This window comes from Tripterygium wilfordii, chromosome 5 (genome assembly GCF_013401445.1).
Source record: "Tripterygium wilfordii isolate XIE 37 chromosome 5, ASM1340144v1, whole genome shotgun sequence".
In the NCBI taxonomy this organism is placed as follows: Eukaryota; Viridiplantae; Streptophyta; class Magnoliopsida; order Celastrales; family Celastraceae; genus Tripterygium; species Tripterygium wilfordii.
In genome coordinates, this window is record NC_052236.1 from 8,118,957 (window position 1) to 8,145,030 (window position 26,074).

Here is a 26,074-nt window from a genome sequence, read left to right on the forward strand (position 1 = left end):
GTAACTATCTTTGTCTCCGACAACAATCGACTGTGAACTGTCTGAGTAGTCGGTAGTCCGGCGTCCAACAGCTCTCAACCAAGATGAAGACTGAACTCCTACAGTCCTACTGGTCCTATCTGGCTCCATTGCTCCACCCTCTCAAGTCTGTCTCCAATGAGACGACGATTCTCAGCCAGTGAAAGCTAGGCTGACCGTTAGCCACTCAGCCGCCTCTAAGTCTCTAAGACTCTAAGTCTCTAACGCTTAGTTACCTCTTAGTTCTTTTTCTATTTCTCAAAGAAACCTAAAACGGTAAACCTAAAACCTACGATTTAGATATTAGACTATTAGTTATGTACTTATGTGACTTATATCTAGATTAGATGCTGGTTAATTACTTCATTAGATTATATTAGCATATAAAAGTATATTACATACTAATTTATATATATTATTACTTATATAAAACTATAAAAGTATTATTAAACCTAAAATGCTATTCGGTTTTCGGTTTGAGACCCAATTATAATTTTTGAGACCGGACCGTAAATCGAGAAACCGGACCAAATGATTATTTTCGATTTGGTTTACGGTTCGGATTGCGGTGTGGTTTGGTTTTTTACACCTCTAGAAATAGATTATCAATTATTATACTCATACTGATGTTACTTGAACAAAGTTTGAACGGATTGGGGGGGGAACCGGTGCATATGCACCGGTTTATTGACCTGTTCACTTTTACACCGTTGGATCAAGTCAGTTTAATCTACTCGCACCTAGTGTTCAAAGTTTGAACAATAGGTGCTCTCATAATGAGGTGGGAACCACGTGGGCCCATTTTGGTCCGAGTAGATGGCATTTTATAAAATGTGATTTTCAGCATAACTCAATAGTCAATGATGCCGAAGTAGATAAGCCAATTAGGTGAGAAATATCCCCAATTAAAATGGGAAACCCACCATTGTCATCAGTTGGTTCATATCCCCCAATACCGATGGGAAGCACACCATTGTTATCACTTGGCTCAACCGGAAAAAGAATTCCCCAATTAGGCTATGGAACTGCCGATTTCCCGTTCGGAGCCAATTCAGAGACGATGAGAGATTCTCTTCTTCATGCAATCAAAATCGGGTACAGACATTTCGACACCGCAGCTAATTATCAATCAGAGCAGCCCCTCGGCGAAGCAATAGCAGAAGCTCTACGCCTCGGCTTCATCCAATCCCGCGACGAGCTCTTCATTACTTCAAAGCTCTGGTGCAGTGACGCGCACCCCAATCTTGTCCTCCCAGCACTTCGCAAATCACTTGGGTACCTTATGATTTCAAACAAAACGAACCAACTCTGTTTTTCTCTTTTTTAACTGTATTTTTTTTTTTACCTTAATTTATGCAGGAGTATTGGAGTGGACTACCTTGATCTGTACCTAATTCACTTTCCTGTGAGTATGAAGCCAGGACCATTTGAGTTTCCTTTGAAGGACACTCTTCCAATGGACTTCAAGGCTGTTTGGGAAGACATGGAGGAGTGTCAAAGGATTGGATTAACAAAATCTATTGGAGTTAGCAATTTCTCTTGCAAGAAGCTTGAAAACTTGCTTGCCACAGCCAAGATTCCTCCAGCAGTGAATCAAGTAATTAAATGCCGACTTAAATTCGATTCCCCTAGCTTGCTCGTTTAATTATCTGTGATGTTGATGTTTGTGCTTGTTTTATTTATAAAAAGGTAGAGATGAATCCAATGTGGCAACAAAAGAAGCTGAGGGAGTTATGTGACAGGAAGAATATACTTATTGTTGCTTATTCTCCTTTGGGAGCCAAAGGAACACCATGGCAAGGACATCTCGTGACTGAAAGTGAGGTTCTTAAAGGGATTGCTGCTGCAAATGGGAAAAGTGCTGCACAGGTATAGACTTTCCTCAATTGATACTAGTATTTATGCTAAAAGATCAAGATAATTTCTTAAAAGGGATTTTTATGTTGAAGGTATGTCTAAGATGGTTGTGCGAGCAAGGAGTGGGTGTGATCGTAAAGAGCTTCAACAAAGAAAGAATTAAAGAAAACTTTGATATATTTAGTTGGGAGTTGAAGCAAGAAGATGTGTACAAGATAAGTCAAATTCCACAGCACAGAGGATACCTCGCACAAGGTTTCATCTCAGACGACGCCCCTTACAAGTCTGTTGAGGAGTTCTGGGATGGTGAGATTTGATTGGTCAATCTCTGCAGTTCATTGATTGTTGTATTCAAGTTATCAAAGGATCAAATAATGTTGTGATTTTGTCTTTTAGTCTCAAAGAATCTAAGAATATAATATTTTGGTATGTGTACCATAATAAACCTACAAACGGGATCTTGTTGATTTGCTTTGCAAACCTTCATTGACTTTTAAACTATTGATCAAATATATTTGGGTTATTGTTTTATTTCTTATCTTTTTTTTATTGATGTTTTTAATGGTGAAACACGGCAAAGGCTGCAGTTATAAAAAATATAGTAGTGTGGATATATTCCATTATTATGAAAATAAAAGCATAAACCTACACATTGTTTTTTCAGCTTTATGCTTTCAGCTTTTGTTTACAGTTTTAAGTGTTCGATCAAACAATTTTCAATTTTATGTTTTATGTTTTTGTTTTTTATTTTTGTTTTCAAAATTTTTGAAAGTGATACCAAACACAACCTAAATTTTTCTTTTGCGTGGATGAGTCTCTAAAGTTAGTCCTTGTATTCTTTCATAACCAAATCCCACAGTTCAAAGATGGCAACTCTAGAGAGATATGTGTTGATGTAAATTATCGACAATCGAATTGTTGAGAGTGAGTTGGTAAATGTAAGACAAAACAGAGAGATTTTACGTGATTCGGCTTTGAGCCTAGCTAGGTCCACGGTGCAGAACGATATGACATTTTATTTATCACTTGTGATTACAGAGTGAGTGAGAAAGTCAGAAATTTTCCCAACCGAAGTCCCCTTTCCTTGGCCTAATGAACTCCTTTTATGCTTTTCTTGAGCAGTTACCTACAGTTGTGGCAGTTGGAGAAGTTCATGACAGTTTGGGGGAGTTTGTCGTAGTTTGCCGTAGTTTGCAGTAGTTTACAGTAGTTTCGACTATTACCATTTAACGAGGAACTGCCTTAGCTTCTGCTTCATCCCTTAGTTATTGGTTCGGCCTTACTTGTATCGGCTTTGTATTGCCTTTAAAAGACCAAGTCCTTTTTGGACTGTATGCTCTAGCCTTATTGTTGTTGGGCTTCAGGGCTCTAGCCTCTGTTGAGCTTTTATGTTGTTGGGCTTCGGGGCTCTAGCCTCTGTTGAACTTTTATGTTGTTGGGCTTCGAGACCCACATAATTTGCTGAGGTTGACTTTGACCCCTACAATACGTTTTCCACATTGAATTGTTGTATATTCAAATACTTTTTTCACATTGACTAGTTTAATTCAACGATTGTTCCTAATTTGATGTATGAATGTGAATTGATGAAAGAATGGACAATTGAGTGATGAAAAGAAAATTAGCAAGCAAAGAGAAAAAAAAAGGTCATATTTCTGTTACCAAGATTAAAGAAGACTAGGATAGTGATTTCACCTAAAAATCCTATCACAAGCAATCAATTAACAAGTACAAAATTATGGTTCAAATTCAATAAACTCACATTTGTCCTTCTTCAATAGGCATCAATATAAAAAATACTAAGATCTAAGACACCTACTCTCCATCTTCACCACTGCCACTGTTCGCCTCCATCTCCATTGTTGCCGCTGTCCGCCATCGTTGCTCCTCCACCACCATGTCACCTCCGCAATCATCTTCTTCATTTTATTATTCTTCTTTTTCATATTTTTATTTGTGTTCGTTTTCGTCTTGTTAGATATGATATGTAATATGAGATCTAATATCGTAATCTGAGTTCAGATATGAGATCATACAGATATGAGATCGTATGTCACTTTTAAAATAGTAACATTACGCGAACAAAACGGGCCAACATCTAACGATGGTGGTGATGTAGTGAAATGTCGTCGGAATCGTTTGGATTTGAGACCTTTGTTTTCAAACAGTAACATGAACATGTCTGAATGATTTGGCAGAACTTGACAAATTATTTTCAGATTCAACACTCATAAGACTCAAGAAAATCCTAAACGAAAATCGTGTACCCAACATCTACACCTAAATGAAAGCAATGAATAATAAAAACAACATATGTAAATCTTTTTAAGCTTTGAGTATTGAAAAAACAAATCTAGAGAGAGTGGAGAAGAAATCACTTGTGCATATATTTTTTAGATCCAACATAAATGAATAAGAAAGGAGGAGGAAGAAGAAGAAGAAGAAAGGAGGAGACCAAAGAGATTGGAGGAAGAAGAAAGAGAAGAAAGAGGTTTGTGGAAGAAAGAACAGGGGTAGAGAGATAAATGATCATTCAATTGGTACTTTAATGCCCATCTGTTTTTTTGTTAGACTTAAATTTCCAAAAGTACGCTAATGAGTATCGGCTTGACATTTTCCATCTTTTTAATGCAACAACAAGCTCTCTTATATGCTTTCATTGATCCCAACCACTAGTCTGTTGTCCAACTACTCCTCAAAGTCCTTCGAGCGACTTAGATTCTGTCTAAACCGTCACCCTTTTCGTCATTTTTGCCGATAAACCTGAAAACCAAGAATCAAAAATATTATTATAGTATTCATGTTCAATTCAATCAAAAGAGACCAAAACAAGTGTAAAGTGAAGCATAAAAATATATAGAATATCATACGATCAAATACCCCACACTTAACTTTTGCTTGTCCTCAAGTAAAACAAAAGGAGAAAAAAAAATTAAAGAAAACTAACCCACTCTCGTAGGAATAGCGGTGACACAAGCCTTTAAACCCTAACTGTCCCTAGTAGACGAGTTGTAGTCTCGTGAGAATTTACCAAAATGATACCCAAAAACATTTAAACTACTCCTTCCAATTAGACTCAAGCACCAATAGATCTTATAAACTAGTCATTCCAATCACACTCAAGTATCATGTTAGAGGACAAAAACTTTATAATATTTTATTTGCTCGGATTATATGATTGAATGTTTATGTATTTTTTAATAAAAGATATATGTTATTATTTTCAGTGATTGCATAAATTAATTCTTAAAATCATATTATTGTTAGAATGTCCCAAAGGTTGAGATCGATCTATTCACACCCATGATCGCACTGAGATTTAGTGATGTGCAGGATGAGACCATTCAAGTATGAAATTATTCCAAATTACACATCGAACATATATTGAATCCGAACATGATACTCGAAATAACACTGTGGTTTACCTTTCTCATAGCTTGACTCAGCTGGTAGCCCATTGTTCCAAACTGTAGAGACCTCAAAGCAACAGTTTGAAAGATAAAGGGGGTTCATAAAGCAAGCCAATAAGACCTTATTTGTGGGGCCGGGTTTGTCATGGTACACAAACGAAAAAGGAAATTGACAAAACCACAACTGGAATACAACAATCAATCAACTACAGAAATTGATGAATCAAATCTCCCCATCCCAGAACTCCTCAACAGACTTGTAAGGGGCTCGTCAAAGATGAAACCTTGTGCGAGGTATCCTCTGTGTTGTGGAATTTGACTCATCTTGTACACATCTTCTTGCTTTAACTCCCCACTAAATATATCAAAGTTTTCTTTAATTCTTTCTTTGTTGAAGCTCTTCACGATCACGCCCACTCCTTGCTCGCACAACCATCTTAGACAAACCTTCAACACAAAATCGTTTCACTTGAGATAGCTTTTCTGTTGGATAACTTGGATTTAAAGCATCGAAAACCGCAAATGAATTGTGTAGGGGATTTTTCAAGTGTCCAGTCCAAACCATGACTGGTTGGTAAGTTAGGTATTCACTCTCTCAACCTCAAGGAGTCATGGGTTCGAGTGGGGAAGGGGGACATATTATTCCGAAAAAAATAAAAAGCTGGGCAGGGAGGGTTCAATGGGTACTTAGCGCATAGTTCTTGTGTATGGTGTGGATCGGACAAGGAATAATCTCCCACAAATTGCCAAAATCAAAATCAATTAGCCAGGAAAAAACTTTCACCATCTAGTCTAGTACTAACTTGAACTTTTAGCATAAATACTAATATCAATTGAGAAAAGTATATACCTGTGCAACACTTTTCCCATTTGCAGCAGCAATCCCTTTGAGAACGTCAGATTCAGTTACCAGATGTCCTTGCCATGGCGTTCCTCTGGCTCCCAAAGGAGAATAAGCAACAATAAGTACATTCTTCCTGTCACATAACTCCCTCAGCTTCTTTTGTTGCCACAACGGATTCATCTCTACCTTTTTATAAATAAAACAAGCACAAACATCAACATCACAGATAATTAAACGAGCAAGCTAGAGGAATTGAATTTAAGTTGGCTTTTAATTACTTGATTCACTGCTGGAGGAATCTTGACTGTGGCAAGCAAGTTTTCAAGCTTCTTGCAGGAGAAATTGCTAACTCCAATAGACTTTGTCAATCCAATCCTTTGACACTCCTCCATGTCTTCCCAAACAACCTTGAAGTCCATTGGAAGAATGTCCTTCCAAGGAAACTCAAATGGTGATGCAGATTGAAATATTTGATTTTGGTATTTTAGGAAATATATTATTTGTCAATCAATTAGTATTATTTTCTTGGAGTCAGGTATTTTTTTTATTATGAGTAATTTTATTACTTACTTTTAAGTATTTGTTTCCAATTAAGAATGATTTAGGGTTTGAGTTATGTTTACTATTTAAACTTGTAACCCTCATGGTGGTAGGGAGTTTTATTATTGAGTTTTGATATATGAAATAACGGCCGCCTAAGCACGTGAGCTGATTTACTTATAATTCTTACTTGTTGCGTAAGTTAGGATTATAGAAGAGTTGATTTCTATTTGTGTGATTGGATTTCTGCGTTCATTAATCTCACGCTGCATCAGTTGGTATCGGAGTCATGGTTCGAGGAAGAGGCCATGCAGGAAGACATGTAGCGTTGAAAGAGATTTATGCACGTGATGAAACAGCACAAGAGGAGCAACTAGGTGCACGGGTACGACGAATGGAAGAACGGTGGGATCAACTAGATGAACGTCTAGACACCATCACCGAGCTTCTAGCAAACCTCTCTGTGAATCAGAGGTGTCCCCAAGATCTTCAATTCACTGAGCATGATGATTATCAAGATGATGAATATCTTTTGATCCAAGAAGATATTCTGAAATTTAAAGAGATGTCTGACATTCCACCAATCTATGATTTTGATGTGGATCAACCAATCTTTGATTTTTATGCAGGTGATCCAATTTTTGATGATTATCCAGATGAGTCAGATTTTTTGGTACAAGAAGAGATTAAAGAAGAATTAATGGAGGATCGATATGGCATCATTCAAGTATCTAGTCTCGGCAATCTTTTGGTGCCCGTTGAATTCGTTGATTTTGTTATTCCAAAGATATTTGAAGAACCACATGGAGAGAAATTTTTGTTAATGTTGTTTCTAAATTTATTCAATAGTTCAATGTGGTCTTGTACCTTGGGTACAATGATGGTGATCAAGAAGTCAAGAGGTTTCCTATTACAATTCTTCAAAACTCGAGGTCGAGTTTTCTCCAACAAGGGGAGAATGATGCAGATTGAAATATTTGATTTTGATTTTTTAGGAAATATATTATTTGTCAATCAATTAGTATTATTTTCTTGGAGTCAGGTATTTTTTTTTATTAGGAGTAATTTTATTACTTACTTTTAGGTATTTGTTTCCCATTAAGAATGATTTAGGGTTTGAGTTATGTTTACTATTTAAACTTGTAACCCTCATGGAGGTAGGGAGTTTTATTATTGAGTTTTGATATATGAAATAACGGCCGCCTAAGCGCGTGAGCTGATTTACTTATAATTCTTACTTGTTGCGTAAGTTAGGATTATAGAAGAGTTGATTTCTATTTGTGTGATTGGATTTCTGCGTTCATTAATCTCACGCTGCATCAAATGGTCCTAGATTCATACTCACAGGAAAGTGAATTAGGTACAGACCAAGGTAGTCCACTCCAATACTCCTGCATAAATTAAGGTAAAATATTAAAAAAGAGAAGAACAGCGTTTGTTGGTTTTGTTTGAATTCATGAGGTACCCAAGTGATTTGCGAAGTGCAGGGAGGACAAGATTGGGGTGCGCGTCGGTGCACCAGAGCTTTGAAGTAATGAAGAGCTCATCAAAATACTTATCCCAATACAATCACATATGCAAAACACATTTTACAATACAGTCACATCAGTAAAAGATAACATCTTTATTGGCCCAATAACACTTTACCATTACATTTGCCCTTAGGGGATATGAACCAAGCGATGACTATCGAGTTATGTTGAAATCCCGTCAAAAAATCCAGTGATAACATTGGTGTACACGCAGAGTCGCAGTACGACTGAACCAGGGCTCCACTTGAATGGGGGCCACGTGATCCAGATGTAATTATGAGAGCACCAAAATTTCAAACTTCATTCAAGTAAATATAATTATTGTGGGTCCAAATGCACCGGCCTCAAAACCCCCACTCATATTTTCACTTTTGCCACTGAGTAAATCGCGAGCATGCAGATCTCGAAATGTATAACCTAATCCTGATTGATAGAAATCCCTCTGCCTCATCTTTCCTTCCTGCCTCTCGAGTTTTCAGTCTGGAATTATCCAATCGGAACTCCACCGAGAGACGCAGCCTCCATGGAAGAACCGATGGGCGCAGATTTCTGATGCTCGTTGGTGTCTAGATATAACGATTCAAGAGAGAGGTGAGGGGGAGATCGAAGGCAAAGCATAAGGTAAATAGCTTGTACAAGTGGACTTTATGAGGAGATAAAGCTAGGATGTGGCTTAATGTTGTTGGAGGAGGAAGTAAGCGTAGTTTTTGGTCTATCTTGTGAGATATCCATCTGCAAGAATTATGAGTGATAAATTCATCATATAATCTAAAATAATTAATGAAATAATAATATTCAAAATAATTATTATGAGTGACATTAATTCAGAATATAAGATAAATAATTAATTAAATAATACCCAAAAGAATTTATTAATATATATTACAATCAAAATTAGGCAAAGTTCGCCTAACCTCACCACAAAATGAACAAATTGTATTTTTGGTATTAATTGTATAACATAAATTAGTGCTACAGTTTTTTTTTTATTAATGTATAAACAAGACTTAAAAAACCATACCATTACCAACTGTAGTACCCAGTTTTCGTCCGGCCAAAAAAAAATACAAAATACAAAAATAATAATAATAAAAACAAATATATTAAAAATATATATATATCATATAAAAAAATATATAAAAAAAATATATAAAAAAAATATTAAAAAGAAGGAAAAGATAAAGTGGCCGAAAGTATGGTAAAAAAAAAAGGAAGTGAAAAGGGGAAGGAAAAGAGAAAGAAAAGGAAAAAAGGGGGAGAAAAGAAGAATAAAAAGAGGAGGGAGGCGTGAGTAAAAAGGGGGAAGGTGCTCCGAAAGAGAGAAGGGTTTTCGTTCTCTTCGGTTCCACCTCTCTGCAAGGGTAATAATCTACACACATTGATATCATTCTGGATTTCTATTTCTCTGGTTCCATTTCTTTGCTGCTACTTCGGTATCTCTTTGGGTCCATCTTTCCGGTTCTATTTCTTTGAAGCATATCTGGTTTTTATGTTCTTGGCTTGGAGATCTGTTTGTTCTTTGTGTTAATATTTGGTTTTGACATCCTTGTTCGCTCACTGTGTGGAGATCTGGTTTTTGTTTTCACATCTGGTTGTGATATCTAGCTTTGATATTTAGTCTTGATGAAATTATACTGAAATGTTGATGACTGATGAACTGATCTCGTGAAAGAGAAACTATCCAGGAGCTATGTCCGGTTAAAAATGTGGATTTCATTTTGTTTGGTCCAGATTGGATTTGCAGATATGTTTATAGGTGACAAATTTTTTGTATATAATATATATATGTGAATCTCATAATGTGGTTTTGATTTAATTTGGATCTTGATTACATTTGAGCGTCTAATTTTGATCATTCCTTCCTTGTATTTGATGTTGAGCTTGGACCGGGTTTGATCCCACTTGGGCCGGACTTGATTTCGTTTGGGGCCGGAGAGTTCATTTGAAGATTGAATTGGGCTTGAGTAATGGACCGGGCTCTGTGGCTATATTTGTATTTGTATTTTTATATATCTTTTTATCTTGTATATATTTTTATCTTGTTTTTATTTGTATATATCTTTGTAAAGGCAAATATGCAATAGGGTAGTGGAAATAATGGAAAGTAGTGTAAGTAGTGTAGTTTAGTTTATTGCATATTTAATGTGATTAGTATGCATGTTTAGGGGTTTAGTTTTGCCAAGCCATCAATTCAATAACCGCATCTCTACCAAATTTTCATATAAATAAATTAATAGATAATACATTAAAGTCAAATAGGAGGAGGACTTGATAAAATTCAGCTCCTGCCTAGACTTTAATTGTGTTATTTTCATTCACATTAATTTATTAGATATCTCAATTAAAGTCAAATAGGAGGAGGACTTGATAAAATTCAGCTCCTGCCTAGACTTTAATTATATTATTTTCACTCATATTAATTTATTAGATACTTACAATAAAGTCAAATAGGAGGAGGACTTGATAAAATTCAGCTCCTGCCTAGACTTTAATTGTATTATCTTTATTTAAATAAATGATCAAATTGTATTATCTTTATTTAAATAAATGATCAATTAATTTATTAGATACTGAATTAAAGTTTTTTAGGAGGAGCACTTGATAAAATTCAGCTCCTGCCTAGATTTAATTATGTTTTCTTTTAAAATCAAAAATATCATAAACAAATTTTTTAAGAAAAAACACACATATCAATCAAGGTAACCTTTTAGGGAGTTTGGGGTGCCTAACACCTTCCCCACACTCAATAGACCCCCTTACCTATTTTCTGGTTCGTAGACCACATTTTTAGTGTCCAATTGCACTTATATCAATTGGTGGCGACTCTAAACAATTTTCTAAAACTAAACCATTTTTCATCCTTTTATCGTCCGCTTGCGTCGTGACCCTGGTTGCGACAACTGGCGACTCTGCTGGGGACATTGGTTTTTATACCAAAGGGGTCGAGCCTGTATGATTGACTTTTGTGCTTTTCTTATATAGTTTTTGTTAGTTCTTATTTGTATTTGTATATTAAATTTGAAGAATTTGATGGATTTGTTCAATGTTGTAGATATCTTCATCAGATATGGGCCTTGTGAGATTTAAATATTAGGGATATTGGTTTGTATGCCCCCGCACACACATTCACTTATCACTGCACATACATAACCTTATACCCGGGTTACTTAGTGATTAGTGAAGGTTGACCTACCACTTTCATGGGATTCACTTCCCTGTATGGGTGGGGGAAGACACCTTCCTGGATTGACGTCCTCTTATAACATTAAGGGATGGGCTTTTGTGATCCAATGGAGCAAAAGCCACCTGATCCAGAGACCTCACGATTAGTTAGATAAACCACCAATATGCACTATAGATAAACCGTAGTCATGGTTCTAAACTTCCAGACATTTTTAGACGGATTACCCATCTTAGGAACAAAGGGGGCATTCCTATCCCTAACTATTTATTTCACATGCTTATACTATGTTATATTCCTGTACATTTATATATCATGTACATTTATCACTTATTTATGTACTCATCTGTACTTGATGCATCAGTTAGATTACACTTGTATATACACATTTAGTAAACCACACATGTTCATATCCATACATATCCACATAGACGTGCACACTTGTCATTAGTTCATAGATGTTCATATATACTTATACATTTGTTAATTATCCATACATGTCCATATATACTTGCATGAGTGTTAATTACCCATACATGTTCATACACATCTTATACTTAGCCTTTTAATACTCTCATACATTCACTAGACACATTCTTTGCATTTTGATAAACTAATAAGTTCATAGTCATGCATGAGAAACAGAGAGAGAAGAAACAGAAAAAATGGGCAAAAAAAAAAAAAATCAACTCATATCATCGCCATCCTTATTACACAAGATTACAGTTGTGAATTGCTAAAACAATGAAAAATGAGCAGCAAAATACTGGGGCAGTTTTTGAGGAAATTGACTCTTAATTTTCTTGTTGATCGAGTTGGAATGGATCATTCTTTGTCTGATTCTGAGGAGGTTCATGTTTTGGCTACCGATGACAACCTTGTTGATAGAACGGTCATTGAAAGATTGCTCAAGATTACTTCCTGTAAAGTGACTGCGGTGGATAGTGGAATAATAGTACTTCAGTTTCTGGGATTACACGAGGAGAATAATTGCTCTGATGGGTTGATAGTTTGAAGGTGGATATGATCATCACCAACTACTGTATGCCTAGAATGACAAGATACGAATTGCTGAAGAAAATCAAGTGATCGTCTGCATGGAGAGAGATTCTAGTGGTAATCATGTCATCTGAGAACGTAGTGACTTGAATCGACAGATGCTTAGAGAAGGAGCAAAGGATTTTATTGTAAAGCTAGTGAAGTTGTCAGATGTGAAGCGTTTGAAAGGTTACATGACCAGAGACGGAAACCAAGAGAGATACATCAACAAACAAAAAAAGCTTCCGGGGACTTGTGATCTATGTTCATCATCACCGTCACCGTCATCCTCCACTCTTAGCTCTCCGCCACTACCACCATCACCATCAGAGCCGTGTTCTCTAACACTGTTGGAATCTTTTACCAGATGGCTTAAAAGATCCTGCCTCACCATACAAATATTAGTAATTTCCCGGGGAGGGTGACAGTTTTGTTTTTTTATCATCTAGTCGAAAGAGTAAGAAAAAAAAGTCACCCTCGAGCGGGGAAATGAACAATAAAAGGTGACTGTAATGGGATGGATGATGTGACTGGCGTCTCAGGTTTCTTCATATCTACAGTGCACGTCTCTTTATGGTCTTGATTCATCTTAATCATTTCTGGCAAAAGTGTTCTCTTTCTTTAACAGAAATCAGAAACTATGCCAAGAAGACCACGCACCATCTTACCAAATTCCCAGTCCAGGCTTGCGTTGTTCAACGAAGCTGAAATTATTCCGGAGTGTAGAATTGATGAAACGGTACAACGAGAAGCAATCAACGAATGGGCGATGCGCTACTTGAGAGAGCATTCCTTGCTGTTTTTAGTAGATCCAGATCCAGAAAATGACTTACTGGTGTATCCTCAGATCGTTCGCTCCTTCTATCACACTCTAATCGAGCTACCACGAAGTGAGTGGACTAGGAATCAACTGGTTTATCAGGTCATTCTAGCTGGTGTAAAAGTTCAATTCACGACAGCAGATCTGTGTTGCTGCTTGGGATATCCACCAGTAGATGATAAGCCCACTGGATCTCGACAACCGATCTGTGCGTCAAAGCAGAAAATTGTTAATGATATGTGTGGAGGAAAAAAGAATAGGCACAGCAACGCTACACGCCGTGCTTACTTGCCTTCGAAGATGTGGTTGCTGGATGATGCTGTCAGGGAAAATCTGTGCCCTATTGGTCATGAGCAAGAACGACGAGGAAAATTCTTGTCAGTCTTATACTCTATGTATAAAGGGCAGTGGTTTGATATTGGGAAGATCTATCTGGCCACGATCTTCAAAGCCAAGGAGTTTGTTGAGAAGAAGCCAACAAAGGCGGGGAAGTTATTTTTCCCACGGCTTATTACAAGGTTGCTTTTGTTCAAAAGCATTCGACCTCCTCGGCCTCAAGCATCTTTGGGATATCAGGTCACCAAGCTAGAAAGAAGGACATGGCGTCAGAGCATCAACCATTTGAAAACAACTTCTGCTGGAAAGAAGCAGACCCAAGAAGGTCCTTCAGCATCACCACCTGGTGATTCATCATCAGTAATTGCAACATCTCCACAATCAGATCACATGCAGGCAGCGATAGCCCGGCTAGAGATGGGGCTACAAACACTAGAAGATGGACAGCAAAGGTTGGAGCACATGTTGGTCGCAGTCATGGACATGATAAGGAAGTCCAAACACTAGAAATTTTGGGGAGTTATGTGAGTGGTTTGAGGGATTCCATGTTGCTATAATGGGGAATAATCAAAACTTTGTTGTTAAGCCTTGCCATGGCCTTCAGGCTTTAAGCTCAGTAACTGGACCAATTTGGGATTGTCAGATTCTGTCAGCAACCTTCAAGAGTAATATCCATGTGCACTACGATCTGGGATCCAGCTAATGGCCTTTGATTGGGTTTTAATAATGAGCATGTCTTTACTTTACTTTGATAAATTTCTCTAGCACAGCTTTTGCATGTTCAATATTTCCAATCCTCATGTTTTTGATGCCTTGTTGCACTCATCACTCCCACATTTATTTGCCCAGTTCCCGTGTTTTGATGCCTTTGCTACATTCATCATTCCACATTTATTTGCCTTTATTTGTCCATCACTTGCAAATTCCAAATCTTGCAAATTCCATTTTGACAGGATTGAAATTGATGATAATGAAAAGATGAACCGAATGAACCAGATTTTGGGGCACCCATTAACAATGTCGAATTTGACTTGAACATTGAGGATAAATCTGAGATGTAGTTAAAAATGTTGAGACAAGTTCAACCACACAAAGAAATAATTGAGGATTGTTAACTTGGGACTGAAGATCAGAAAAAGGAGGTTAGGATTGGTGCAGCTTTTGAAGGAGAAGATAGAAAAAGATTGATAGGTCTGCCACATGAATACTAAGACTTCCTTTGCTCTATATGGATATCGGACTTTTGTGCGTACATTCACTAGTGAATGAGTGGGTCCGAACTCGGTACGAACATCTGAATTTATTTGAGGAGAGAATATCAAGGCACTGTATAGAGGATAACTTTATCAAAGACGAATGATAAGGGCATATCACAAGAGGGTGCTACCTCGTTGTTTCAGAGAAGAGGATTTAATACTAAAGATGATTCAGCCACCTCAAAAAGATCACCGTGGAAAATGGACTCCTACCTACGAGGGACCATATGTGATGAAGAAAGCATTCTCCGGTGGAGCAGTAATTTTGACAAGGATGGATGGAGATGATTTGCCTCACCCAGTAGATGTCGATGTTCTCAGGCGGTATTATGCTTTAAAAAAAAAAAGGAAAAAAACCCGCTAGAGTGAAAACCCGAAAGGGCGCTCTAGGCAAAAATTAGGGACAAAATAAGACAAATCCCGCTAGAGTGAAAACCTGAAAGGGCGCTCTAGGCAAAAATTAGGGACAATAAGAAATTTTATTGGAGAGAAAACTCTCACGGGTACTTTAATTATGGCTGCAAGCTCCGGTTGCAGATTGTTTGAAGAAAGGAGGTTGAGACATGACTCTGTTGGTTGTTAACTTGTCTTGCATTGACATTGGTGCGGAGTACAGAATCGACATTGTAGTTGTTGGGTTGGAGGACAGTCAATTGGACATGCACCCAAAACTGGGGCAGTTTCCAGGATGCTCTTTATGCTATCATTTGTTGGTTCGTTAAACAGAATGAGATTTGTTGGTAGAAATGGAGGATTCAGAGACAGCCTCATATGAGTCAGATTTGATCATTGTTAATTGGGTGCACACCAAAACTGGGACAGTTTTGGTGGAATCTTTGACTTATCACATATTTCATCTTGGAGAAGCTTAGTTTGTCCTTTCTTCCTTTTGACTTTTCTACATTCTTGCACATATCTCCGTCCAAGGGTTTTTCGATTGTCACCCATCCTTTTCAATAAAATATCGTGAGAAATTCATTTCTATAGTTTTGTCACTTGTGGCATCTTTTTTTCCATACCCCAACTCCATTCTCAATCCATGTTCCAAAAAGTTTATCATTTGCATTCATTAATTGACATGCATGGCTATACTATTGAATTTATCACTGATAAAGTTTTGACAGGAAATGTGGAATATGCATTAGGACATTACTCTTGATAGGAATTTGATTGGATTTTGACATCCTAAGCTGGAAAGGATTTGAATAAAAGACTTGAAGCCGAGGTAAGCATTAGCAGGAAGGGGAAGATCATAATCATATGACGCGCACAACGAAATGAAAAAATAAACCCAGATGAAATGGCAGCATTGAACTCAAAAGTGGGCACCCGTGCAAATAAGCAAAGAAAAGGAAGAAAGATAGCTGAAGAGTTGGGTTTGGGAATGAGCGAAGGCCTTTGCTAATCAGCATAGAGAAGATGCATTGAAAATCCAGAGTCAGAGAGTCAAACCCTACAAAGAAGCAGATTTGTTCTAGCAATTCGCAACTGTACGCGTGACTGAGGACGGCACAGCCTTAAGAGAGCATGCATTCACTCATTAATGAGACATTCATATTTGAGCAAAGTAGGTCATTACATGCATCATTTTTGCATATGGTTTGTCCTTTTTGTATTATGGCAGGTTTATGCAGAAGATACAGCTTGGACGTAGTCATTCTGCTCAAATCAAAGCATATCATCTGCTCGAAACATCTTTCTGCCAAGGTGAGATTACAAAAACTCCCAAATACCTTTCTCAAAAAAAAAAGAGAAAAGAAAAAAAAAAGTCAAAGATTAAAAAAAACATTGGCCAAGCCGGGAATGGCCTCGTGATCCCGTGCCCTTTATTTTTCTGCACCAACATTTGGCCAAGCCGGGAATGGCCTTGTGATCCCGTGCCCCTTTATTTTCTTGCACAAACATTTGGCCAAGCCGGGAATGGCCATAGTGATCCCGTGCATTTTCTTTTCTTGTCAGCCAAGCTGGGAATGGCTGTAGTGATCCCATGCACTTTCTTTTTGTCGGCCAAGCTGGGAATGGCCATAGTGATCCCATGCACTTTATTTTCCTGCACAAACATTGGCCAAGCCGGGAATGGCCTTGTGATCCCGTGCCCCTTTATTTTCTTGCACAAACTTTTGGCCAAGCCGGGAATGGCCACAATGATCCCGCGCATTTCAGTCCCGTACGAAACTCGGTTGACTACGCCTTTGTTTGCCTTTTATTTCATAAAAGACATACAAAGGGGGGCAGCTGTAGTACCCAGTTTTCGTCCGGCCAAAAAAAAATACAAAATACAAAAATAATAATAATAAAAACAAATATATTAAAAATATATATATATCATATAAAAAAATATATAAAAAAAATATTAAAAAGAAGGAAAAGATAAAGTGGCCGAAAGTAGGGTAAAAAAAAAGGAAGTGAAAAGGGGAAGGAAAAGAGAAAGAAAAGGAAAAAAGGGGGAGAAAAGAAGAATAAAAAGAGGAGGGAGGCGTGAGTAAAAAGGGGGAAGGTGCTCCGAAAGAGAGAAGGGTTTTCGTTCTCTTCGGTTCCACCTCTCTGCAAGGGTAATAATCTACACACATTGATATCATTCTGGATTTCTATTTCTCTGGTTCCATTTCTTTGCTGCTACTTCGGTATCTCTTTGGGTCCATCTTGGCTTGGAGATCTGTTTGTTCTTTGTGTTAATATTTGGTTTTGACATCCTTGTTCGCTCACTGTGTGGAGATCTGGTTTTTGTTTTCACATCTGGTTGTGATATCTAACTTTGATATTTAGTCTTGATGAAATTATACTGAAATGTGGATTTCATTTTGTTTGGTCCAGATTGGATTTGCAGATATGTTTATAGGTGACATAAATTTTTTGTGTATAATATATATATGTGAATCTCATAATGTGGTTTTGATTTAATTTGGATCTTGATTACATTTGAGCGTCTAATTTTGATCATTCCTTCCTTGTATTTGATGTTGAGCTTGGACCGGGTTTGATCCCACTTGGGCCGGACTTGATTTCGTTTGGGGCCGGAGAGTTCATTTGAAGATTGAATTGGGCTTGAGTAATGGACCGGGCTCTGTGGCTATATTTGTATTTGTATTTTTATATATCTTTTTATCTTGTATATATTTTTATCTTGTATATATTTTTATCTTGTTTTTATTTGTATATATCTTTGTAAAGGCAAATATGCAATAGGGTAGTGGAAATAATGGAAAGTAGTGTAAGTAGTGTAGTTTAGTTTATTGCATATTTAATGTGATTAGTATGCATGTTTAGGGGTTTAGTTTTGCCAAGCCATCAATTCAATAACCGCATCTCTACCAAATTTTCATATAAATAAATTAATAGATAATACATTAAAGTCAAATAGGAGGAGGACTTGATAAAATTCAGCTCCTGCCTAGACTTTAATTGTGTTATTTTCATTCACATTAATTTATTAGATATCTCAATTAAAGTCAAATAGGAGGAGGACTTGATAAAATTCAGCTCCTGCCTAGACTTTAATTATATTATTTTCACTCATATTAATTTATTAGATACTTACAATAAAGTCAAATAGGAGGAGGACTTGATAAAATTCAGCTCCTGCCTAGACTTTAATTGTATTATCTTTATTTAAATAAATGATCAAATTGTATTATCTTTATTTAAATAAATGATCAATTAATTTATTAGATATTGAATTAAAGTTTTTTAGGAGGAGCACTTGATAAAATTCAGCTCCTGCCTAGCTTTAATTATGTTATCTTTTAAAATCAAAAAGTATCATAAACAAATTTTTTAAGAAAAAGCACACATATCAATCAAGGTAACCTTTTAGGGAGTTTGGGGTGCCTAACACCTTCCTCACACTCAATAGACCCCCTTACCTATTTTCTGGTTCGTAGACCACATTTTTAGTGTCCAATTGCACTTATATCAATTGGTGGCGACTCTAAACAATTTTCTAAAACTAAACCATTTTTCATCCTTTTATCGTCCGCTTGCGTCGTGACCCTGGTTGCGACACCAACTAAAGCACTAGAAGAATTTAAACTTAAAATTCACTAAAAGCTTAGAGCAGTCCGAATGGCTTATAAACCATTACAACATACAGAGCCCTTCAATCATCCTTTCCCTTGTTGCCACTCCCTCTCCAAAATAGTCTCCATACATGGGGTACTTCTTCAATCCAAGCTTGGAAAGAAGGGGAAAACATACCTCTCCTAGCAAGAAGATGAGTCATTTCATTGGATTCTCTACGGACAAGAGATACATACCAGGAAGAGAAATTAAACTCAACAACAAAAGTTTTATTATTGAACCAGTGAACCCCAACCTGATAAGTTATAGTTAGTCTCATAATACAATTAAATAATTTTCATTAATATATCAAAGAGAATTTGACTAAATTAATTATTTAAAATGTAAAGTTTCAGTTATAATTATAGGTGGGGCTAAATGCACTCATCGTTTTTTCATTTACACCCCTAAAAACCCAAAAAAAAAAAACCCTAGTTTGCAAAACACCGCGACGCTTTAACCTCTTGTCATTCCTCAATTCCCTCTTTTCTTACCTCTGCCAACAGTTACAAAACAACAATTGTTGAGTTCTTAGATTGATGTAACTGTTGAGTTGTTAGTTCTTGGCTTACCTTTATGCTTATTGTTGGATGATTAGTCTTTACGCTCATTTGATATAAAGGCAATGATAGAAGCCCCCAAATATGACCTTCAAAATTCATGCAAATCTATGTCATTGATGCAAAATACATATATATAGTCCACTTCACATCCAACACTCCACTCCACCTTAAATGAGAGTCATTTGAGAATCAATTTTTAGGGGTCTCAAACATTATCCAAACATAAAAATGGATGTACCCAAAAACATGCGAATTTTTAATGAATTTTTCTGATAATGAGAGTAAGTGAGAAAACGAATGTGACCACATGATGTGGTATTGTATTAGTTTTTCTCCTCGAATGCAATTAGGTCTATGATCTTTCCTTAAAAAAGACTATAACATATTTACATAAATTTAAAATGTATTAAATATATTATAATTAATTCATACATGTTGTTCATTTTCATCACAAATGAATAAACCGGTAGATTTTTTTTTGTAAAATAAATATTTTAGTTACAATCAGTTGTATTTCTCAGTCCATCATACGTATTGTGCGGTGATTTTATGATATTTTACGTGTTTTTATACCTCCATATATACTAAGTTTTGTCTCTTTTAATATAATTGAGCATTGATATTATATGAATATGCGTGGATCTTGATTTTCATGTTTATCGGCGAAAAATCATGCAAGACATGCCAGTTTGGACACAACTAGAATCGCTCCAACGAGTTAAGAGGAGCAAGAGCGGTTTGGTTGCTGACTCTTTTTAACCTGTCTTAACTGACTTAAGAGGAAATAGAAGAGGTTGAGGGCAGTGCAAGGAGGGCAGTGCAAGAGAGGGCAACAAGTAAGGATAAATGATAGTGCAGTCATGCATAGAATTATTATCCATAAACTTATATAATCTATGTGACATGTCACATGTGCTAGATGACATGCATGTAAAGTATGCCATGTGTTTCTTTACAGAAATACCTTTAATTATGTTTCTTACCAACACAGATTGTTAGTACACTGTTTTAAACTCTTATTACACTGTTTTTGATCAATAAACCTTTATTATATTATTTCTTACTCTTATTACATTGTTTCAAACTCTTATTACATTTTTTTATCAATGCAAACCTTTATTACGGAGTTACATCCTTTATTACATTGTGTCATCATTTTATTACATTTTTCGAGCCTCTTATTACATTGTTTTTTCAATGAACCAGACTCATATTAGATTGTTTTTATGGGTGACACAAATAACTTCACAGAGACACTTATATATCTAATGGCGCGAAGGAGTCCCCAATTGAACTTAGTTTCTAAGAAAAAATTTCTCAAACCAAATGCCAAGGTTTAAGCATGACATTATTACATCACCCATGAAAATCCAAATTGACATCTCAAAGACCCATAAAATTCAAACCAAAATCTCAAATACCCATAAAAATCCAAACCGAAATCACAAATACCCATGAAAACCCAAACCCATACCGAAATCTCAAATATCCGTTGATCTCCTAAAAATTTCACTTGTTATCAAAATCTCTTGCTTCACTGTCATCACCTTTGACTTCTTTTACTTGGGCCTTGTCCGATGCCACCAATATGATAGAGAGAGAGACAGTAGAAGGGGGAAAGGTCGAGAGGGTGGAGAGAGAATGAGGGGATGTGTGAAGAGGAACGAGAATATTGGAGAGAGAGAACAAACAAATTTCTTTTTCTTTATGAGGTTGCTTTTATTTACTTTCCTAGCAAAGTGTAATTTTTTATTTTCAAATCTTTTTGAAACTGTCATGTCACTTTGCTTATGTGGACTGCCACATAGGTTACGGATGTTTTTTTTTTCAATGGATGTGTAGCACTATCGATTTCTTTTCTTTTCTCCTTGGAAAATGATAACGAAAATGCTTAACTTCCATAGATAAACTTGTCCATAAAGCTCCATAATGTAGCTGGTAGTACAAGCAAGATGCCAACTAGATAAATTGTCAAAAATAAACTAGGTTTCTCTCGCTTTCTCCCGCTTGTTTCTCTTGCTCTCTCACAATTTCTCACGCAGATGGCCACTTTCTCTCTCTTCTTTCTTGTCAGGCACAGGCTGCACAGTCAGTGAGAGGAAAGTGAGGTCGGCTCAGGAAGAGAGGAAAGCCAGATTTTTCTCCGTGAGGCGTGACCGTTGCAGTTGAGATAGTTTTCTAGCTCGTTTTCAGCTTCTTCTGCAAAGGCAATTCTTGTGGTTCTGGTTATTGTGTTGGTGTCGTTCACCTTTCTTGCAATTGGTTTTCAGTAGTGATTTCAATTTTGCATTCTCATATTCACAATGTAGAGCTCGAGTGATTCTTCTAGGTGTGTAATTCATATTTATTTGCATGCTGATTTCGTCTTTCACTATGATTTTTGCAATTATTACATATTGATATCGTTGTTATTGTTTTTCCTTTTTCAATTTCTATTTAAATGGTTGGAGATTTTTGTTGTCCATGATATATTATTTCTTGTTAATTGAAATGTGTGATAATTATACGTTGGTTATGTTTGACATTATATATTAAATAGAAATTAGTCATTCTTTGACAATAAATAAATTCTTATTACTTTCCCATGTGTGATAATTACACCTTTTGTTGTGTTTGACATTATATTTTAAATAGGAATTTGTCAATCTTTCACAATAAATTAGTTTTTATTACTTTCCCATGTATGTTAATTACACGTTGTTTGTTATGTTTCACGCTATATTTGAATAAACTATTGGGGAATAGTGTTAAAATGACACTCAAACTTTCACAAATGGATCGAATGAGCCCTTGAACTATTTTTTGGGCTATTGAAGCCCTTGAACTTATAATTTTGATACCCCTTAACCCTTATAGCAAACTTCTGTCAAAAATGCTGATGTGGCAACATTCTGCCGTTAAATAATGTGACAATGATTATTCAAACAATTTTTTTTTTTTTTTTTAAATCATACTATCTATCTTGAAGGAATTTCCATAATTCCATGACTAGTCTGAACTTCCATGCCTAGTCTCAGTGTGAAACCCAGCTCAATCAATCCCATTTATTTTCTCAATCAATCAAATCAAATCTCAAAAACCCAGTTCCGAATTCTCCTTCCGTGCGAAACCCACAAAGAAATCTCATTTATTTTCTCCCACAAAAACCCTTTAAAATTGCCCCATTTTTGCTTACACTCTGTGTCTAAAAGCTCATGTCGGTGCAAAAGGAAGAGGAAATTTGTTGGGTTAAACAAACCGGACAGCATTGTGCAATGGGATTTCGATTTTGGTAGTAGGCCATTACTTGATAATGGTGGCCGGAGATGGAGGTTCATAAAGAGATAAAGATGGAAGCTTTGATGTTGATGGAGATGGAGGTTAAGGACACATGTCATAATTTAATTGGCCATTCACATATGTTTGTCAATTTTTTTTATTAAAATGCTTATTAAAAACTTACAATTGCCACATAAGCATTTTTTAACAGAAGTATTTCATAAGGGCTAATGGATTACAAAGTTGTAAGTTGAAGGGCTCAAATAGCCCAAAAAAAAGTTCAGGGGCTCATTCGACCCGCTTGTGAAAGTTTGAGGGTCATTTTGACACTTTTCCCTAAACTATTTGTTCTTGTTTCACACTACATTATCTTTTATTGCTTGAAATATACGATAAGTACACATTGTTACTTATGTTGCTTATGGTGGACGTCATTGAAGTGGAATATGCGAATAATCCACCTAAATTTGACGATACAAATTTGAGTACAGAGGCTGATACATCTTATGTGTCTATAGTGGGAATGCCGTTTAATTCGCCGAATGACATGTTCGAATTTGCAAGGCATGTGGACAAGTTAAAGGTTTTTCTGTTAAGAGGAGATATATATCAAAGGATAGTGATGGACAACACAGATATTTGATATTTACTTGCAGACGTTCTGACAAATATATTAGCTTATGAAAGACTCTCATTAATCGTCGTGATATTTCTAAGAACGAGTGCAAGACAAGGATTTCAGGTCGTATATCTATAGATAGAAAGTGGGAGATTACTAACTTTGAAGACAAGCACAACCATGGTTAGGGCTCGACATCGGGCCGGGCCGGCCCTACTTTTTTGGGCCCAGGCCCGGTTTAGTTTTTCTGGCCTCTGGCCGGGTCAAACTGAGAATATGAGGCCCAGGCCCATAAAGCTTGGGCTTCGTGTTGGGCTCTCACGGCCCATCACTATTCATCCTCTTTGAAAATTATAAAATTAAATTGTTTATCATAGGATTTGAACTTGGGATAAAATTAAATTGTTCATCATAGGATTGAACTTGGGACTTTTAGATAGGAGAGTAATGAACTAACCAACAAGCCAAAGCTACTTTTATGTTATACTTATCAACTAATTAAATTATTATCTTTACATACCACCTGTTATATTTTTAACACAATTAAATAATTTTAGTTTTACTTAATGAGTATTGATTTTAAATTTTATATTATACACATCTATAGTTTTAAATAGCTTAATTTTATACTTATTTTATAAAATCTTAGGGTTTTAAGATTTTATCAACATTTATGAGTAGATAGCCATATTATGGCTTTAGGATTAGTGCTTAAATTTAGGGTTTAGGATTTAAGATATTTAGGGTTTAGGGCATTTAGGGTTTAGTGTCTTTAGGGTTAAGGGTTTAGGGTTTGGGGCATTTAGGGTTTTGGGGTTTAGAGTTTAGGGCCTTTAGGGTTTTGGAGATTAAATTCGCGCGGAGCGCTTCGAATCGGGGCGGGGACAAATTCTCATCTCTGCTTACAATTGATTAATGCCATAATTGTACTTAATTTTTATACAATTGAACAATATTTTATAGAGGGTGAAATATATACGTACTATGTGTATATATACACATACATTACAATAATATATATATATATACACATATATATATTATATGTTATATATACATACATATAAATATATATATATATATATATATGTATCTATGTATGTATTTATATATATTACATATATATATGTATGTATATATATATATGTGTGTGTATGTATGAAAATTCTCAAATGAGGGATCCCTCACTTTATTTAAAATGAGGGATCCATCTAACACCATTCATTATGTGTAAGTGTGACCCCCACATGTGATGGGACCCGCGTGGGACCCGTGAGTGAATGGTGTTAGATGGATCCCGCACTTTAAATAAAATGCGGGATCCCTCACCTGAGAAGCTCTCTGTGTATGTATATATATATATATGTAAATTTATACATATAAAAATAAATAACGTCGGGCTTGGGTCGGGCTCGGGCCGGGCCAAAATTGGCCCGAGGTATCGGGCTTCGGGCCGGGGCCGGGCTCGGCCCTCAAAAGGGAGCCCAGGCCCGCCCAAGGGGTCGGGCCGGGCTGCCCAAGCCCGGTCTATTTTCTGGCCGGGACTAGGCCCGCGGGCCAAATGGTGAGCCCTAACCATGGTCTAGGCCCTACTCATTCAAGATTCTTTACTTGCAATAGGCAAATTAACCCAAATGTGAAGCGGTAGTTAGAGAACAATGGTATTGTAGGAATTAGGACAACAAAACTCATAATGCTTTTGTCATTGGAGTTGATAGACATGATAACCTACCTTTTCTGGAAAGAGATGTTTGTAATCATATTTCCAAGGTAAGGCGAATGAGACTTAGTGTTGGTGATGCAGATGCGGTGCAAAATTATTTTTAAAAATTGCAAGCTAATAATCATGGCTTTTTTTTGTTGATTGATTGGGATGAAAAAGGTCGTTTTAGGAATATGTTTTGGGCTGATCCAAGTAGTAGGGCAACATACCAAGAATTCGGTAATGTTGTTACGTTTAATACTACTTATCTCATGAACAAGTACAATATGCTTTTCGTTCCTTTCATTGGTGTCAATCACCAAGGTCATTCTATCCTACTTGGATATGGTTTAAAACTTGGCTTGCTTGTATGGGTGGTGTAGCTCCTCAAGGTATTATAACTGATCAAGATAGGGCAATAAGGACGTTATCCGAGTTGTCTTTCCAAATACGAGCCATCGATGGTATTTGTGGCATATAATGAAAAAGGTCTCTGAAAAACAAGGTTCTTACAGAGATTATAAGGATATAAAGGATTTATTGGAAAAAGCAGTTTATGATTCTCAAAGTGTAGATGAGTTCGAAGGTATGTAATTGTGTCCATAATAGTGTAATTATTATTTATGATAGTGCAACTATCTGGTTGGGTAATGTAATGAGAGTCTGAATGAACTATTGCATATTTATTTGACAGGTTGTTGGTGTAATTGTGTCCATAATAGTGTAATTATGGTTTACGATAGTGCAATTATATGGTGGGGTAATGTAATGAGAGTTTGACTGAATTATTGCATATTTATTTGATAGATTGTTGGTGCAATAGTGTAATTATATTTTATGATAGTGCAAGTATCTGGTGCGGTAATGTAATGAGAGTCTGAATAAATGTTGCATATTTACTTAACAGGTTGTTGGAGGATGATGATTAATGTCTACCACCTTGAAGAGAATGCATGGTTGGCTTCTTTCTATTTGGATAAAGAGATGTGGGCACCAATATTTGTGAAAAAATATGGCCAAATGTTGCCAACACCCCCTGTGGTT

General features: G+C 36.3%; 1 protein-coding gene and 1 pseudogene across 1 annotated transcript; one reads left to right on the forward strand and one right to left on the reverse strand.

Moving 5' to 3' along the window:
• Positions 1–906: 906 nt before the first annotated feature.
• LOC119998794 (non-functional NADPH-dependent codeinone reductase 2-like) lies at positions 907–2,350 on the forward strand. Its single transcript, XM_038846226.1, has 4 exons — positions 907–1,293; positions 1,378–1,615; positions 1,708–1,887; positions 1,968–2,350. Exons 1-4 carry the CDS (start codon positions 929–931, stop codon positions 2,190–2,192), a joined length of 1,008 nt encoding a protein of 335 aa, XP_038702154.1. The 5' UTR covers positions 907–928; the 3' UTR covers positions 2,193–2,350.
• Positions 2,351–5,275: 2,925 nt separating this feature from the next.
• On the reverse strand, positions 5,276–6,576 carry LOC119998375 (annotated as a pseudogene).
• Between the last annotated feature and the right edge of the window lie 19,498 nt (positions 6,577–26,074).

What these genes read in the sequence shown, in the direction of transcription:
- LOC119998794 (XM_038846226.1), top strand. Translation starts at nt 929, where the DNA reads ATGGGAAACCCACCATTGTCATCAGTTGGTTCATATCCCCCAATACCG. An exon ending in GCACTTCGCAAATCACTTGG is followed by an intron (nt 1,294 to 1,377) that starts GTACCTTATGAT and finishes TAATTTATGCAG; the next exon opens with GAGTATTGGAGTGGACTACC. An exon ending in ATGGGAAAAGTGCTGCACAG is followed by an intron (nt 1,888 to 1,967) that starts GTATAGACTTTC and finishes TTTATGTTGAAG; the next exon opens with GTATGTCTAAGATGGTTGTG.